Here is an 18,827-nt window from a genome sequence, read left to right as displayed (position 1 = left end):
ATTTTGTCATTTATATTCTTGCCGTGAAGCCTCATTTGTTTACTCTGATTTATAATGTAATATACCTCCCATGCAGACTTTTAGCATTGCTTGTTTGTCTGCTTGGATTCCTTTTCACAGGTTTGTGGATAGTGGAGAGATGTCAGAGTCTTTCCCATACAGAACGAAAGCTTTATTTGCATTTGAGGATGTTGATGGTGTTGATGTCTGCTTTTTTGGGATGCATGTGCAAGAGTATGGCTCAGATTGTCCACCCCCTAATCAAAGGTCAGGCATATGTAATTGCTTTTCTTATTATTTGATGGGCCTGTTTTTATTTCCTGCTAAACTTTTTCTTACTTTTTTCTTATCCTCAATCCTCTAGACGAGTTTACATATCCTACCTGGACAGTGTCCACTTCTTTCAGCCACGCTGTCTGAGAACAGGCGTGTACCATGAGATTCTTATAGGATATCTGGAGTATGTCAGAAAACAAGGGTAAGATGATACTCCCCTGTCCTACTTTTTCAGCAGTATTTTTACTTTAATAGATGTTCACTATTTTTGCCTTGTGAAATTTTGAATTAAACCTTTTTGGATTTTGTTTTTCTTAGGTTTACCACAGGACACATCTGGGCTTGCCCTCCTAGTGAAGGAGATGATTACATCTTCCACTGTCACCCTGCAGACCAGAAGATACCCAAGCCCAAGCGGTTGCAGGAGTGGTATAAAAAGATGCTGGATAAAGCCGTAGCAGAGCGCATCGTGCATGACTACAAGGTACAATTTAAACATTGTGTTCTTGTAAAATATTTCCATTTTTTCAGTATAAAGTATATTTTCAGTATACATTATGTATATGTATATATATTTTTTGTTTACAGGACATCTTCAAACAGGCAACAGAGGATCGTCTCACCAGCGCCAAAGAACTGCCCTATTTTGAGGGTGATTTCTGGCCCAATGTGCTTGAAGAGAGTATAAAAGAACTGGAGCAAGAAGAGGAGGAAAGGAAGAGGGAGGAGAACAGCACATCCAATGAGAGTGTTGATGTTAGTCTTTAAGCTCTTACTCATCTCAGGTTTTGTTACCTTCTAAAAGTGCTTTTTCACACAACCCTTTCACACAACAAAACTCCTCTGTTTTTCCAGACAACAAAAGGTGACAGCAAAAATGCCAAGAAAAAGAACAACAAGAAGACGAGCAAGAACAAGAGCAGTTTAAGCCGAGCCAACAAAAAGAAGCCGGGGATGCCAAATGTGTCCAATGACCTTTCACAGAAACTCTATGCCACAATGGAAAAGCACAAAGAGGTATGAGGAAGACTAATGCCTGATTTCAGCTTTTTTTCCTTCACTATGATTTAGTTTAATCAAGGTACATGGTCAAACATTTAGCGTTTGTCAAGTATGGTGGCATCCTAATCAGGTTTTTTTGTACAATGTTCAACATATTTCATATTTTTTTCACATTTCATATTTCACTTTTTTTTTTAATCCAATTTTTTTTCCTTTTTTTTTTTCAAGGTGTTCTTTGTTATCCGGCTGATTGCAGCACCCAATTCCAATGCTCTTCTGCCCATTGTTGACACTGATCCTTTGATGGCGTGTGATTTGATGGATGGTCGTGATGCCTTCCTAACACTTGCACGGGATAAACACCTGGAGTTTTCTTCAATGCGGCGCTCAAAATGGAGCACTATGTGCATGCTGGTTGAACTGCACAACCAGAGCCAGGACCGCTTTGTGTATACCTGCAATGTGTGCAAGCACCATGTTGAAACTCGTTTCCATTGCACTGTGTGTGAGGTGAGGACTATAGAATGGGAGGAGTGGGGAGATAGTAATGATTTACGATGTGATCTTATACCATTTTTATTTGTTATATGTGTAAAGCTTATATGGCATGAGAAGATAACCAGTTTTTCTCAGGACAGACTGATTTTTTTGCATTATCCTGAATTACTCAAAACTTGTGCCAGGAAAAGCAGTGTCTGGTCACCGCAGTTATATAAATTATCAGTCGTACTAGTAAATGATGTCCTTTTGTACAGTACACAGTACACAGTACACAATAATAACTTTGCCATTTAATGATTTTTCTAACTTCTCCACAGGACTTTGATCTCTGCATCACTTGCTACAATACAAAAGGTCACGAGCACAAGATGGAGAAACTGGGCTTAGGGTTGGACGACGAAAGCAACAGTCAGGCTGCTTCCTCAACGCAGAATCCTGGAGACTCACGGCGTCTCAGTATTCAGCGGTGCATCCAGTCTCTAGTGCATGCTTGCCAGTGCCGCAATGCCAACTGCTCACTTCCATCTTGTCAGAAAATGAAACGTGTAGTTCAACATACCAAAGGCTGCAAGCGCAAAACCAATGGTGGTTGTCCTATTTGCAAGCAGCTCATCGCACTCTGTTGTTACCATGCAAAACACTGCCAAGAGAACAAGTGTCCTGTGCCATTCTGCCTCAACATCAAGCAGAAACTGCGACAACAACAGCTCCAGCACAGACTACAGCAGGCCCAGATGGTGCGTAGAAGAATGGCCAGCATGCAAAGGACAGGCCAGCAGCTTCCTGGAGGCAATGGTGGGCTGCCATCTCCTGGGAACAGTAGTACTACTGGTCCGAGCACACCAACACCAAGCAGTCAGCCTCCTACCCCACAGACGCCCACTCAGCTATGCCAGCCTCCAGCAACTCAACCTGGGGTTGGAGGTGTTCCATCAAAGCAGCAACAGCAGTTGGCAGGGATGGCCCATCAGTACCAGCAAATGTCTGGTAGTGGTGGGATGATGAACTCCCCGCAACAGCCCATGATCCCACAGCAGCAGCAGCAGCAGCAAACATCAGTTCAGCATCTTCAGCATGCCAACAACCTTCCTCCATATGTGCAAAGACCTCCAGGCTCCTCTCCACTTTCTCAGTCAATGGGAAAGCCAGGAATGGTGCCAGGCGGCTTCCCTCAACAGCAACAGTCGAGCCTAGGGCAGCCTGTGTTGCCGCAACATCAGCAACCTGGCCCTCCACCTGCTGCAGTTGAAATTGCCATGAAAATTCAACGAGTCGCAGAGACACAACGGCAAATGGCTCAGCAAAAGATCCTGCAAAGAAACCAAGCTCCTGGCATGATGCCTCCACATGGCCTGCATCAGGGTCCCCAGACACAAAGCCAGATGGGCATGAACCTTCCTGCAGCTGCAATGGTTGGACCTCAGGGAATTCCATCCCAGACACAAGCAGCAGTGGCACGAACTCACATGGATCAGCAGCAGGGAATGATTACAACAGGCATGCAGCAGCACCAGACAGGAACTCAGACTCAGCTCCCTCAAATCCAGTTGCAGCAGGCCCAGCAAGGAGCACCCCAACTTCAGGGGACGCCACAGCAGCCGTGGACTGGTCCTGGCATGCCTCCTCAGCAGAGACCTGGGGTAATGAACCAAATGGGTCTGCAAGGAATGGTTGCACCTCAACAACAGCAGGCAGTTGTTCAACAGCAGCAACAAGGGCATTCAGGTCTAATGGGTATGATGAGTGGCCAAGGAGGGGCCGCACTTGCAGGTGCTGGCCCTGGAAGTCACTCTCAGGCTGCCTTAATGGAACTCGTAAAAACCTTAAGGTTACCCAACTCTCCCCATCAACAACAGCAAGTCCTGAATATACTACGTTCAAACCCTCAGCTCATGGCAACCTTTATCAGGCAACGAGTTCCTAGGTACCTTGGTCGAGGAGGGCCTGGAGCAGGTGGTGTGGGTGTACCAGGAGGACCTGGTGGAGGTCCAGGAATTATCGATGGCCAGCAAATCAATGCAAATCCTGGGGCAGTTCAAGGAAGTATGCATATGGCACAAGGAAATAGCATGCCAATGAATCAGCTGCAGCAGCAGCAACTTCAACAGCGGTCTATGATGAGTGGAAATTTGCAGCAACAACAGCAAATGGCAGCGTTGCAACAGCAGCAGCAACAGCAACAACAACAGCAACAACAACAACAACAACAACAGCAACAACAACAGCAGCAACAACAACAACAACAAGGTGTTATTCCCAATCAGGGTGCCAACATGTCTAACATCTCCCCCCAGTTCAGAGAAATGATGAGGCGGCAACTGCAGCAGCAACAACTGCAACAACAGCAGCAACAACAACTGCAGCAGCAACAACTGCAACAGCAACAACAACAGCAACAGCAACATATGGCAAACCATGCACAGTTTCAGCATCCTCAACCACCCCAGCAGCAGGGTTATCTTGGCCAGTCTGGAATGCCCCCACAGCAGCCTGGTCAACCTCAGCCTGGCAGTCTCCAACAGCAGCAGGGAGGGACCCAGCCTGGGACCCAGCAAAACTACTCTGGGTCTGTGTCCCATCAGCAGGTTGCAGCTGCTTTGCAACAGAGACTGCAGCATCAGCAGCAACTCCAGATGCAGCAGCAGCAGCAGCAGCAGAGCGCTATGGCAGGACTTCAAGGTCCTGATGGCGGTCCTGGAGGCGGAGGTTCCCTCCAGCAGCAACCGATGCAATCCGCTCCCATGGGTTCACAACCTCCGGCCATGCTTCAGCAAGCTTTGCAGCAACGGCTCCTCCAGCAGCAACAGTCACACCTAGGAGGAGGATCTCCTGCTCAACACAATCCCATGAGCCCTCAGCAGCCCCAGCAACAGATGTCCCAGTCTCCCCATTTGCAGGGCCAGCAGTTGCCTAATTCCCTTAGCAACCAAGTCCGCTCACCCCAGCCGTCACCTCGGCCCCAGTCACAGCCGCCAAACTCTAGTCCATCTCCTCGCTTGCAGCCTCAGCCATCGCCTCATCACATCTCGCCCCAGACCCAGACCGGGTCGCCTCACCCAGGTCACCATCCTCAGCATCACAGTGGCATGGCTGCTGTGCACCCTCCACAGCAACAACCGCTGACATCCCAACAGCAGCAACAGGCTAATGCGATGGACCAGGGCTCATTTGGAGCAGACCAGAGTGCCATGCTTTCACAGCTAGGTGGGATGGGAGCCTTGCATGGGCAAGGGACAAATGACATGATGACAAATAACCAAGATATGGGGTCGAACATGAATCACTCGTTAGATTTGATGTAATGTTGCAGAGCTCAAAGAACTGTCCTGATTGCCAGAGTTTGGTAGCAGATCTAGGATTGACAAAGGCTGTCATCGATAGTATTATTATTACTATTATTATTATTATTATTATTATTTAATATTTTTCTTATGTAATTGAAAAGAACTGAACTTCCTATGGGAGATACTACATGTGCAAGTCAACAAATTAAGTTAAATGAATGGTAAGTTATTGCTGTTAATATATAAAAATATATAAATATATTTTTTGCCAATTGTGTTCAAAGGGTTTTGGGTTAAGGGATGGGAAATATTTCCTCTTGGTATATGACCAGAAATATTTTTGGGGTGAAGAAGTCTGCCTTTTTTTATAGATATTTTTTAAGATTTTAAAAGTGGCATGAAATTAAAAAGCAAAATGCGTAAACAAAATTGACTATTTTGTTTTCTTTTTCCTCTAAATAGTCAAAAATGTCATCGGTTTTGGAGAGTATTAGAATTATTCTCACAAATGTAATGATTATGATGGCATTGGTAATAACTGTTATTTATTACTCAGCTCTTTTGGTTGGCTAATAGATATTTTCTTGTTCTTTTGTTTTGGACAGTTGATGGCATATGCTATTTGAATCTCCTACAATTCTTGAAGAGTATATTTTTGTTAGTGATAGAACCTGACTATAAATGGATGAATTTATATTCTTATTTTTTATTTTTATTTTTATTTTCTTTGCGCTTTTGAGGGGTGGTTGGGGCTTAAATTAAGTTTTGATAGTGTTTGGGAAACGATAATGTGTTTTCTGATGGCTTGTTGCATGGGAAATATCTGTCCTCCTATGCATGTCGCAGTTTTCCCACCCTCATACACCCTGTCCCATGAATGTTTTCACTATGCCCTCCTCCTCAGTAATGGAACCTGATTGACACTACAGGTGTGCGTAGGACAGTGCAGTGATCTCTACTGAGAAGACCAAATGCTGATAAGGGATTATGGATTTTGCAAATAATCACCTTGAACTACCCTCTTCCATCGACTCAAAGTCCTCTTTTTTTCTCCCCGTCTCTCCAGTAAGGAATTGTTGTTCTGACTCTTCACGCGCATCTCTAGTGTTCCTGAACTTTGGGATTTAAGTGATCTCCTTAATGTATAAAGAAAATTCTGAACTGAAAATAAATGACTGAAAATGAAATGTCTTTGTAAAAATATATATATATATGTGTGAATGGAGGTAAATGGACAGATGTTTCTTCTTGATTCAAGATGCTTTGAGCTGAAGAACTATGGGCAGCTTACACTTAACCTGTGAGATTTTTATACATAAATGGAGCTCAAATCAGACAAGCACCAATGCGCCTTTGTATGTGTACTTCGTTACAAGGATTTCATTAGTGTGTACTAAACCAACACTGTCTGTCATATCTTCATCCTGTGCACAAATACAGAAAGGAAGAGACAAATAGTTTTAGATAAGGAAGTGGATGGTCTTTTTGATGGTATATGACAATAACCTATAAATGAATTGTTTTCTCTTGGTTAAAGGGGTGCTGGATGACTACACAACAGAGGCAATACGGCGTTAAGACTTATTTTATAAAAATGAGGAGAACAATATTTGTTTTATAAATATAGTTATATAGATATATTTAATTTTATTTTTGAGAATAAAAAACTTGAAGCTAATTCAAGAGTTGATATTGAATTACACTTTTTCAAAGATATTGATGATGCAACATGACACTGCTGTTATACCATATATACATCCCTCTTTGGGAATAATGAGTAATATGGCATTTTGAGGAAATGTCTTGTGAGTGCGTATAGAAGTATACCGATTATGATTCACTGTACAAACCATGGCAATTTGCTTTGATCTGTAAGTTTATTTTTGTTATTCTTTTCTAAAACGGACTGGAAAACCAATCATATAGTTTTATGGATCCTAGTTTTGACCACTTTTCTCTTGCTAACACTTTGGTGCTTGCTGAGAGGAGCAAAAACTGTTGCTCTGATTTCAGTAGTTTTACTGTTTTTTGTTTGGTTGGTTGGCTGTTCTTTTTTAAATTTATTATGGTGGTCAGACGTTTTGCCAATTATTTAATTGTACATTAAAATATGTTTGCACCATTCAAAAATAATTGGCTTTTGGTGTGGTGTAATTCTTACATTGTAGAAGTGGAGCTAAAACAATGTCAAACCAAGATGGCTTGAAACAAAATGTATCAATCCACAGTACCACGCATTGATGATTAAATATAAAAAAAGCATTTGTAATTGATGATACAGTAACACCAAAGTTTTATTTATGACATCATAATACTAGGTTTTCCATTTTAAAGTGCAAATACTCTGAATAGCAAAAAGCAACCACGAACATTTGGCACAGACAGTTTATCAAATGTATACAGGTCACATGAAGTCAGATATTAAACAGTTGAGCTTCCAGAGATGGACATTCATAGAGGCTAAATATACATTCACCTCAATATAGAAAAATGTCTTCAGGTCTCAGTTATCATCTTGGACTAAAATAACACCAAAGATTAACAGCAGTCAAGTTAAATCTAACATTGTAGACTACTGTGCAAGATGGTGCAGAGTCATACTTGGCAAGAATATACACAAGAGGACCAAAGAACATGTCAAAAATTGCACAAACACTGAGATAGATGAGATATTAGCAAGCAATAGTGTTGGGAAAAAAATGCAACTTTATTTCATACACGCACACTAAAAGTAGAATATTGTGCAATGACAAATAAAACTTTTTCACACCACAATATTGTTTATTAAGTCTCAAATGGCACACAGTGTTGAAATGCTTTTCAGAAGTTGTATTTTACACATTTTAAGTATTGGGAGACCACTAATTCTAATTACTAATTCGGTAATTATTTACTGCGTACGAGGTGTGCAATTTAAGGTCAAGATTAGAATGATATATATGCGTTTACCAAGTATATCACATATACATATATCTAATGTGTATATGTATGGACATATTTGTGATAGATTGGCTTTTCAGAATATTTCGTTGTGCAAATTACTCTGTACCAGCATTATCATTTTATGTAAGTACAAGACCAGACTAAATTAAGCTCATCTCGGCTAGTTGAATCTGTAAACTACAAAACATGGCAAAATCAGTATCAGAGAAACTAGCTTGATTTGTTTCATGGCCAGTACAACTTCAAAATCTCATAATACTATCAGGATTGTAATTCATTGAATCATTGTCACTGTGATTGATTGCAATCACAATCCTGAAATGTTTTAACTTAATTAGAACTAATAGTGCAAATAAATGTAGTCTGAAACAGTGGTGGAAGTTGTGCAAGCGCATAATCAAAGCAAAAAAAAAAAAAAAAACATTTAAAAAATGGATGTACCGATTCCCTTTCCCCCTCTGATGGCTCACACCATCCTCAGTCTCTGTAATGTCAGATCTCCAGCTCCCAGCTCCTGAAGAACCCCCTTGCTACCAAAGCCTCTCTAAAAGTCACAGTCAGTGAGTTGATGGTGATATCTGTCACAGTTACCTCCTCTGGGCCCATAACTGGACTCCAGTCCTCAGATAAAGGAGATATTGTCATTGCCTCTGATTCAGTGGTTGGATTCCAGGCTCCCCTCCTGACGTGCTCTGAAACACAGGGTAGAATTTGTACATATTTACACCTTCATATGATATAAATGTTAAAGAATCATGACTGAGAACAATCTAGCATTGTAAGAGATACTGTTTTAGATTATTTTAGACATTTAAGTCTTTTAAACCCCTGTGTGGCTGTTTAGCTACCGGAATATGAATTTTAAAAAGGTAATTTTGTCATCCAGCATCAGAGTCTGATTGCCTCTTCCCTCTATGTAAGGAAAGCTGCGACAGTTGAGTGCATGAAGTGTCCAACATTCCACACTTCATTTTTCAGTCTTTGCATTGACTTGTACTATTAATAATAAATATAAAAATAATAATAATGATGATGAATATACCTTTATATTATTATTAGTGGTAGAAGCAGTGACAGTAATATATTACTATTGTTGCAATATAACTATTGTAAATTTTAAAATAATAATAAATTGTATTATTTTACTTTACAATAGGAAAATTACAATACTTTTATTTCACTTGCAAGAGTTAAACCCTGTTATTTGGCGAAAACCAGCAGTTTCAATGAAAACAAATGTCAAATGTTACAAATCTGATGAAATAATGCGCAAGTAGTGGCCACTGTTCCAGTCAAACTCACAGCGCATGCAGAGATGGAGTTCCTAATTCTACATTCACTGTGTACTGAGCCGTTCTGATAAGCTAAAGCACAGTGTGACCAAAGTGTGCGCTTCGCTTAGAAACACGCAGCGCAAAATCCTATATTAATTAATTAAAGCGCCACCTTTTACGATTTGACAAGGGCATCAAGTCATACGTTGCTTTAGTTTTTTGTTCGTTTGACATACTTTGCCAAAGCAATGGCGCAAAACACAACGTCAAAGACATATATATATATGTTATTACTTTGCCTACAGCAACAATTGAGCCAAGACTGCCACTGGTGCTCTTCAACAAAAAATTAAGTAATTTAAAAATATATATAGTTGCATGATGCCCCTGCTTACTAGTTTATGGATCTATTCCTGTTTACTTGCTGTTCTGAACAAATGTTAGGACAGTTTTTTCTATAAGGCTGACAAAGAACACTGCAGTCTTGCCTATGTCTGTCCTTTGGCCAGCTAGCATACTTACTGTTTAAAGTATTACTGCTAGTTTTAGTTCCTTCTGGTCTTGTGTCCTCCTCCTCTTCCTCCTCCATAACCCCCTCATCATCATCATCATCATCTTCTTCTTCTTCTTCATCCCTTCTATCCCATTCTTCCTCAGAAGTCTCTCTGGATGTTTTCTTCTTTTTCTTGTGGTGGGCTAATCGTCGATATATACAAGTCCCTGAGGACTGGAACCTTGGGTCAAGCGACTGGGTCAACGAGAGCGGCAGATGCGCTGAAGATTTCTCTGTATCTTTGTGTGTGCTGCGTAGATCCATTGTGTAAATGTTCCTCTTTGAGAGAGCAATATGTGGATAGACATGCCTTTAATGACAGGTAAGCAGGGAAACAGTCACAGAAATGAAGATGTTTTAGGGGTCATTACCTGCACGAGGAGTCTTTTCGGTTTTGGCCCTCTTTTACGCCACCCCACTGATCTGTCTTTCTGTTCTCTGTGCGCAATCAGAAAATGCAGTGTGATGAATTCAGATACTAGTGGTCAAAGAATGAACAAGGATTTTTCATTTTTATAATTGCTCACTTTTCCTCGTATGCTAAAACCAGTCGAGGGTCTAGGATGTGCTCCTCTGGCTCCCATGTGCTGTACCTTTGAAATTATAAAAACATTAAAAAAGGTCACATATTCACATTGACATGACGTAAATAAATACCACAGCTGCTAGATAAATGATTGTAAAAACTAAATTAAAAGAACACAAAAGGATAATTTAAGACATTTAGAAATAAAGCTTATTCTGTCATTTTCCTTTTTATTTAAAAAGGGCTAATAATAATAATAATAAAACACTTACTTTGGAGGCCAGCCCTTCCACTTCAATAAATACTCCACATGACCCTTAAACATAAATAAATATAAATATAATATTTTCATTATATTAAAATATCTGGTGATATTATATCATCAGTTAACATTAATAAAATGTTTCTTTACACATTTCTAATGATTGTTTTTTTTTTTTTTTTTTGTCTCGAACGTGTGCGATTACGTAATTATACGCTTGCGTCATAAAGAATTATGAAGGGACAACCCATAAACTAACAGCTCCTCCTTTTTATTTTAATACAGTCCTGACATTTTACATATGAGGATAAAAGTAACGGTTATTTAACGCGCGTCATTTTAAGCTGAATGCATATTTTAATATTAGTTGAAGTAATTGAGAGCTGCGTCTGCTCGCACCAATAACCTCACATGCTGTTTTAAGATCAAACAAATCTCATATTCTGTATCAAAATGGCCAAACTTTACGATAAACATTAGTTATTAGATCCCACCGGGAAACATAACTGCGTAGTCTCCATGCCTACGAATAGGATAACCACCCAATTCCAAAAGCGTGCTGTGAGACATGCGTCATCATCGAAGTTATTAGACCACACACACACTTCCACGTTGTTGTAAGGAGACGAGTGTGAGTCCTCGCCCCTTTAACATGTTGTATGTGTGCAGCGGGCACGGATTTAACTGTCAACAAACGCACAGCTACACGCGCATGGCACTTACCTTTCTAAGTCTTTTCTTTATGATTGATTCCACAGCGAACACTTGCTCGCCGATTGCCGACAGTTCCATTGGTAAAGTTATTCCTCTAAAAAATAATGAAGTAGCTGTCAATGTATCTTTGTATTTTTCCTTCTTGTCGTTAAAATAAATGTGATGTGCAAATCCCATGCACAGTTATAATGGCTGCACACGTTCCCTCTCTTCCGCTGCCTTGTTTACAATTCAGTATTTTATTCTTTGCACTGCTCCATTTCCTTGTACTAGAAGAGTACAGTGACTTTTTAAATCTGCGACACATCTGCAGCGCGCAGCGCGCCCCCGTGCGCCTCACAGCGGATTGACTTGCGCCACTGTTGGTTGGACAATAAACCACCAGGTACCACATTAGTTTTGTTTCACTCAGGATTTATGTGATTTACTTTTCAGATTCAAATTATGAAATAGAGAAAAGAAAGACATTGATGTGTATTACAAAAGCATTACAATGTTATCCATGGGCAACTGAAATCTAATCTCTCCTATCCAAGATGTATACCTCCTGTTTCTGAAAAACAATGTTTTTTATGCTATTTGCATTTATTTGATCAGAAATAATATTGTGAAATATTATAATTTAAAATCACTATTTTAATATATTTTAAAAAAGTCATTTATTCCTGTGATGGCAACGCTGAATTTTCCAGTCCTCAGTGTCACATGATCCTTCAGAAATAATTCTAATATGGCGGTTACACTTTATTTTTAACGTGTCCCAGTTGCAGTGTAATTATACATTTAAGTACTAGTGCTAGGTAATATTAATTAACTACATGCACTTACTATATGGTTAGGTTAGGATTAGGGTTTAGTTTAGGGTTAGTTACATGTAATTATTACTATTGTAAATGCATCATGTAACGTCTAACAAGGACACATTCAAATAAAGTGTTACCAATATGTCGATTTGGTGTTCAAGAAACATTTCTCATCATTATCAATGTTGAAAACAGTTGTGCTGCTAAATATTTTTGTGGAAACCATGATATAGAGGGGGTTAGTCTTTGCTAGTCTTTACTAATTCAACCTTCCCACTCTGCTCTTATTGATGGAATGTTAAATCAGTAGAGCGATAGCACAGCTGTACATAACATACTGCAATCCACACAACATAATGGGAGACATATCAGAGTTCAAAATAGGACAAATTGTTGGTGCGTGTCTCGCTGGCTCATCTGTGACCAGGACAGCAAGTCATTGTGGTGTATCGAGAGCTATAATATACAGGGTAATGTCGGCATACCACCACAAAGGACGAACCACATCCCACAGGAGTAACTGTCGACGCAAGAGGAAGCTGTCTGAAAGGGATGTCTGGGTACTAACCCAGATTATATCCAGAAAACATAAAACCACAGTTGCCCAACTCACTCAAGATCTAAATGCGCACCTTGACTCCTGTTTCCACCAAAACTGTTTGTCAGGAGTCATGGCCTGGCTGTTATAGCCAAACCTTTGGTCACTTGTGCCAATGCCAAACGATGATTTCAGTGGTGCCAGCAGAGGAAATCTTGGGCTGTAGACAATGCAAAAACATATATTGTTCTCTGACGAGTCCACCTTCACTGTCTATCCCACATATGTGGGAGTTACAGTGTGGAGAAGCCCCAAAAAGGCTTAACACCCAGAGTAAAGTATGGGGCTGGATCACTGATGGTTTGGGCTGCAATATCATGGCATTCCCTACTGTGCTTGAAGGGCACGTCACTGCCAAGTACTACTAAACCATTCTGGAGGACCATGTGCGCCCAATGGTTCAAACATTGTACCCTGAAGGTGGGGCCGTGTATCAGCACGATAATGCACAAATACACACAGCAAGACTGGTATCAGAATGGTTTGATGAACATGAATTGAAGTTGAATATCTCCCATAGCCTGCACAGTCACCAGATCTGGATATTATTGAGCCACTTTGGGGTGTTTTGGAGGAGCGAGTCAGGATCACATAATGACCTGGCACTGTTCTGGAAGAGGAATGGCTCAAAATCCCTCTGGCCAATGTGAAGGACTTGTATCTGCCATTTCCAAGATGAATTGATGTTGTGTTGTTGGCTGCAAAAGGAGGTCCTGTACCATACTAATACATTTTTGTGGTCTAAAATCATGTGTTTCAGTATTATTGGCCAACCCCTGTATTTTGTCAGGATTTATGGTTGAACAAAGTTCAGATGAACAGCATTTATTAGAAACAGAAAACTTTAAATTCTAAATTGTCTTAACTGTTACTTTTGATCAATTTAATAGTGCTCCTTTCTTTCAAAAGAAAAAAGATGAGAGCAAAAACTTTTTAACAGTAGTGTAGATGATGTGAACAAGATTGATAAAGCAGCACTACATTGTATACATACAAATACATTTTTAATGATGTCACAGCACATTTTACATCATACATAAAGTGCCATCATAAGCATTTTATTTGAATGGAAAACAATGGCATGAGCACATGTTGTCCCCATCTCCCTGAAAAAGGGACGTGGGGATTTAGATTGTCATGGCAAAAGAATCTATTCGTCTCTACAGTATTACAAAGCACCCTGTGTATGGACATGTGGAATGTTCCTTTTAAGTTGTACTATCTGATTTGAGTGTCTATAATCTTTTTGAAGTGTTTTACACAATGCGTTGGCTTTTAATAGGTGAAACTGAATAGAGTTGGATCTGAAGATAACCTGAGATGTATTAAACTTCCCTTTGTGTAATCTGCTCCCTCTGTAAACAGTTTAAGGCCATGTTAATCCAATACCAATCAAAGATGAATTAACTTGAAAGATTTTAGAGACCTCAGCCTTTTCGAACTATTAGCATTTTCTATGTAAAAGTACATACAACTTTCATTTTTGGCAGTTGACCTTTTTTTTTTTTACTACCAACCAACACTCACCTGTTCTATTTTCCAACATGCAGTCTAGGATTCAACAAGTCTAACCTTAACCGTTTAACAAGAAAGAGTGTCGAGAGCAACCATTTAAGGTAAGAGATTAACAAGTGACCGTTTTGGTAATTTATGTTATAGGAAACTAACAGAAAACATCCAATTACTGTGGTGCCATGCTGTAACTGTGATACACAGGAAACATCTCATCTGTCACAATGCCATTAAATATGTAGGGAACGGTTAAGCAGGGGCTACGGGTGTTCCTTCTCTAAATCTTCAAGTACATGCACTAAATAAGTACATATGCACCCCGTGTTCAAAAAATCCAGTTGAACAAATATCTTTTTACGGTGACCTGCAATGTGTGACGGACAGTTCAAACGATCACATGGATGCACGGGAAATCACATGGAAAGAAAGAAGAAGTGAGGATGACAGGTGATGCACAAGGAGAACACATCACTAAGAATTCCATAACCTCTCACTTTCAAGTCAGAAAACAGTACAAAGTAAAAGAAATAAATCAACATATAAAAAATGCATCAGAATCCCAAATACCAAACAAAATTCTCTGCGTAGTGTTTAGTTGTCTTGTAATATCCCTGTTTGTGTTCTTTGCTGCTCCAGTCTCAATGGCAAGAGTTCAGTGGTGTGTGTGTGTCTGTGTGTGTGTAAACAAAGTCTGAGCAGTGTGCTTTCATGACTGGTTGAGTGCAACTCCATTTGCTGCTCTTTAAATGGGTCCCTGATTGAACCTCATATTTCCCTCCTGAGCGTGAACTTGAGATACCTCCAAAAACAAAACAAAACATAAAAATAAAAAAAGCAATCCAAAACATTCATCAGTTATCAGACCTCCACGTCTGGTGGACTTCCACCTCCTCTGGCACGACCAATAGGAGTTCACAGTTCTTCCCTCGAAGCTGGTGACGCAAGAACTTCCTGCGAAATTATCAGAATGACAGCTAGAGATAAAACAGACCTTCGCGTTAAAACAGGCCGCTATTTTCTCTTTTAGCATTTCACACCTACCTCAATTCATCAGCTGTTCCGATAGCATGAGGACTGCGCAGTTTGGAGTCCAAGTTATAGTAAACTCCTCCCACTTCTCGAACTCCAATCCAGTGCTGCCGTTTGAGGGGCAGTCGCAACGGTCCCCAGCGCAGATTGGATGGCACATTCAAGATGAAACCAGTGACGTTCGGCAGTGCAATGCTGCCAACGTCCCTGTGGGACAACAAATACATAGGACATAAAAAACAAAACAAAACAAAAATCACATTAAAGGCAAAGTTCAGCCAAAAATGAAAATTCTGTCAACACCTGTATGAATTTCTATCTTCTGCTGAACACAAAATAAGATATTTTGAAGAAAACGGTTAACCGAACAGTTGATAGGCTCCATTGACTTCCATAGTATTTTTTTCCATACTATGGAAGCCCATGAACTGTTTGGTTACCGACATCCTTCTTTTGTGTTCAGCAGGAGAAATAAATGCATAAAGGTTTGAAACAACCTGAGGGTGAATAAATTATGAAAGCATTTTTATTTTTGGGTGAATATCCCTTTAATGGCCCACATATTAATTTATTAAACAAAAATAGATAAAAAATGCAATTCATACTGTACATACAAATGACCCTCTTCTATGATACACCTTTTCTAACTTCTGGGGCATAAAATTAAAGGGACAGTTCACCCAAAAATTAAGATCCTGTCACTATTTACTCACACTCACCAAACTTTTATGACTCTCTTTCTTCTGTAGATCATGAAAGAACAAACTTGGAAGATATCTGATTCCAATTGACTTCTATTGTATAGACATAAAATTGCAATACAAGTCAATAAGAACCAAAACTGTTTGATTACTGCCATTTAAAAAAAAGAAACAGGTTTGGAACATCATCAGGGTGAGTAAATTATGACAGAATTTTATATTTTTTTATATATATATATATATATATATATATATATATATATATATATATATATATATATATATTATATTTCATAAAAATAGTTATACAACTTGGTAACATAATGGGAAAAAAGTCAAAAGTCAAAGTAAAAGAAATTCTTGAGAAGATTTTGCCTTAAAAATAAAAATGTTTCTTTAACAGAAGTCCTTCACTGCTTTTTTGTATGAAGATTTTTTTGTATGTCTAATCATGTCATGTGTTGCACAAGAAGGAAATGATATCAGGAGAGGAACCTGATAGATACTCATAACTTTGTGTAAAGGTCTCTTAAAATATCAAATTTTAGAAGGTTACTTCAGGGCAGGCAAATAATAACATGTGGTGCAACTTTTCTGAAATTATTTGAAATGCTTTCAAAAACCAATTCTTGGCACATGTGATTCAAACTAGATTCTTGAAATGCTTAAAACTACAACCGTATAATAAAATACCTTCTCTTGTCCCACCAAACAGCCTCAAACCCCCGAGTCTGCAATGCAGCCATGATGACATTCACATCATAGTTCCCATTACCCAGCATGTTTTTCTTGTGGGGTGTGACCAAAGTGCTAGGCGAGAGCCTGAAAAAGAAAGAGGAAGCAGAAGTGTGCACAAAAAAAGAAAAATCCCACAATTAGATAATTTCAAATATAACAATACATCTTAGCACTGACCTCTGGTAGATGTCCTGAAGTGCATCACGGCTGAATGCTGCTCCGTCCTGGAAGACATTGTTTAGGGCATGCAGAGCGCACAGCTCTCGATGCTGCTTTTCGTGATAAATGGCGGGAGGTTGTGACGAGACGGGGGGCGTTCCAGCATTCGGCCTATCCTCTAGCTCAGACCCACGTCCACCAACGGCTTCTCCTTTCTGCTTGCTGACCTTCCATGGCATACAACCCAGCTCTTGAAAACCCCCGACCCCCCTCCCCTTACCAGAACATGGAGTACTCCCCATTCCTGCTGCTATGTCACCACTATCATCTCCACAGCAACCTCTCAGCTGCTTGGGATGAGTGGCAAGGGGAGGGGAGTTTGCTACTGGGATGAAAGGTGAGCCAGTGCCCCTCGCAGTGAATCAGTGAAAATAAGAAAAGCACAAGTGGAAATCTTCTCAAAAGCACACTCGGTTGTGTCCTCTTTCTGTGTTCTTCATGTTGTTATTGCACAAAGACTTGCTGAGCACCATAGTAACCACTAGGGCAGAGAAGTTCTTTCCATTTTGGCTGACACAGGGGTGGAAAAGACAGCTTGACTGGTACAGCTGACCACGACTAAATGGGTCAGCAGTGCAGGATCCTGGCAACTGCCATAGAAGACCACTGTGAGAACTGCAGAGATAACCTTGGCTTTAGAGTAAGAAGGAAACACAAGAGACCGATTATAAATCAGATATAAAAAAACAAACCAGCAAATGCTTCAGTACTGAGCATTAATTAGCGTTTAACCGAGTGGCAGGTCTAAACAGGAACCCTTTTGACACCTCTAAGGCTAATGTGAGGTTATGCCCAGGATGACTGCATTGGGAATGGCTGTACAAAACTTCCTGCCAGCTGACAGGATGGGTGTATATGACTTATTAACGGACAGAAACGATATTCAACACTTCGTACTCAAGTTTAACAAAATATTTTAAGACATGCCCTTTTCCTCTTTGAGCTTCTCAACTACTACGTTCAGACCAATTTGACACTCTGGCTACGTGCTACTCGTGATAGCAACGGTTAAAACGGCATCTTTCAAAGTGTCAGCGTAATCATTCCCAGCACATACCTCTGTCTGCAAACGATATGATACAGTCTAGGTTGCTTTCATTCCTCAAACTTGGTGTTTTCGCGTCCACACCGTGAGTTGTTTATTCCTTTGTCTCTTGTACTTTTTCCTTGCAGCTCTCTGGCTCAACGTGAGCATGCGCAAAACGTCATTGGCTTTCCGCTGGCTTGCGTCACGAGCAGGTTACATCCCATGGGACTGTCAAACTGGCTCTTTTCAGTCTATGGTCAAACACGTATCGGTCGCCCACATGACCCACGTTAAGAAATTAACAAGACTCCCCAAACCTTTTCTGGAGATATTAATTTTCCTCTTTTTTTAAATTCCTAATATAAATCATTTTAGGATTGTTTGTGGAGTCTGTTCTGGGCTGTATAAACAGCCCTCTAGGTCTGCACCGTATTGGTTTAGCAAATCCAGACATCAACATTTAGATCTGCTGTGATTTCAAACATCTGTGGCAAATGAGTAGTTACCCGCCTTCTGTTTGTTTTCATTTCGTGCTAATGAGAAAACAAATGACAAGGCCAGATGATTTCATTCCAGATGTTCTGGAAACTACTAAATGGTTTATTAATGGCATAATAAAATAATAAGTACCATATTTACATATATATTGTATATTAATATATACATATACACTGTATAGTGTGCCTAATCTGGAGATGGAATCTGTACTTTTCTCCACATTGATTTTGAAGGAAAATCTGTGGAATTTATTTTAAAATAAGTTTAACAAAACTGAGAGAGAATTAAACAAACTAGTTGCTGAAATCATAATTAAATAAGCTGAAATAATCAATAAACATACATTTAAGAGAGTGGATTACTGCAT

General features: G+C 39.9%; 3 protein-coding genes across 7 annotated transcripts in view; 1 reads left to right on the top strand and 2 right to left on the bottom strand.

The window, feature by feature from the left end:
* Positions 1–5,215, top strand: part of ep300a (EP300 lysine acetyltransferase a) — a 32,313-nt gene extending 27,098 nt beyond the window's left edge. For all 4 annotated transcript variants that reach the window (XM_084135915.1, XM_084135914.1, XM_084135913.1 and 1 more), the window contains exons 25-31: positions 121–267; positions 365–478; positions 595–760; positions 865–1,032; positions 1,132–1,293; positions 1,507–1,788; positions 2,097–5,215. In XM_084135915.1, coding sequence (XP_083992041.1) covers positions 121–267; positions 365–478; positions 595–760; positions 865–1,032; positions 1,132–1,293; positions 1,507–1,788; positions 2,097–5,081 — 4,024 coding nt within the window. In that variant the 3' untranslated portion in view covers positions 5,082–5,215. The remainder of the gene's footprint in view (positions 1–120; positions 268–364; positions 479–594; positions 761–864; positions 1,033–1,131; positions 1,294–1,506; positions 1,789–2,096) is intronic.
* Positions 5,216–7,339: 2,124 nt separating this feature from the next.
* Positions 7,340–11,646, bottom strand: cbx7b (chromobox homolog 7b). Of its 2 annotated transcripts, none has more exons than XM_084135916.1 (6): positions 11,345–11,646; positions 10,632–10,675; positions 10,361–10,426; positions 10,205–10,271; positions 9,803–10,112; positions 7,340–8,698 (listed from the first exon to the last, which is right to left on the bottom strand). In XM_084135916.1, exons 1-6 carry the CDS (start codon positions 11,510–11,512, stop codon positions 8,499–8,501), a joined length of 855 nt encoding a protein of 284 aa, XP_083992042.1. In that variant the 5' UTR covers positions 11,513–11,646; the 3' UTR covers positions 7,340–8,498. The 2 variants fall into 2 exon arrangements, with proteins under 2 accessions (XP_083992042.1, XP_083992043.1); XM_084135917.1 differs by lacking the exon at positions 11,345–11,646 and adding an exon at positions 11,116–11,268.
* A 2,077-nt stretch (positions 11,647–13,723) lies between these two features.
* On the bottom strand, positions 13,724–18,139 carry josd1 (Josephin domain containing 1). The gene is made up of 5 exons (XM_084135674.1): positions 17,993–18,139; positions 16,894–17,568; positions 16,672–16,800; positions 15,290–15,484; positions 13,724–15,199 (listed from the first exon to the last, which is right to left on the bottom strand). Exons 2-5 carry the CDS (start codon positions 17,175–17,177, stop codon positions 15,100–15,102), a joined length of 708 nt encoding a protein of 235 aa, XP_083991800.1. The 5' UTR covers positions 17,178–17,568; positions 17,993–18,139; the 3' UTR covers positions 13,724–15,099.
* Between the last annotated feature and the right edge of the window lie 688 nt (positions 18,140–18,827).

Source organism: Abramis brama (genome assembly GCF_963993115.1).
Source record: "Abramis brama genome assembly, chromosome: 14".
Lineage (NCBI taxonomy): Eukaryota > Metazoa > Chordata > Actinopteri > Cypriniformes > Leuciscidae > Abramis > Abramis brama.
Note: the sequence above shows the minus strand (reverse complement) of the source record. Positions and strands in the feature narration are given on the sequence as shown.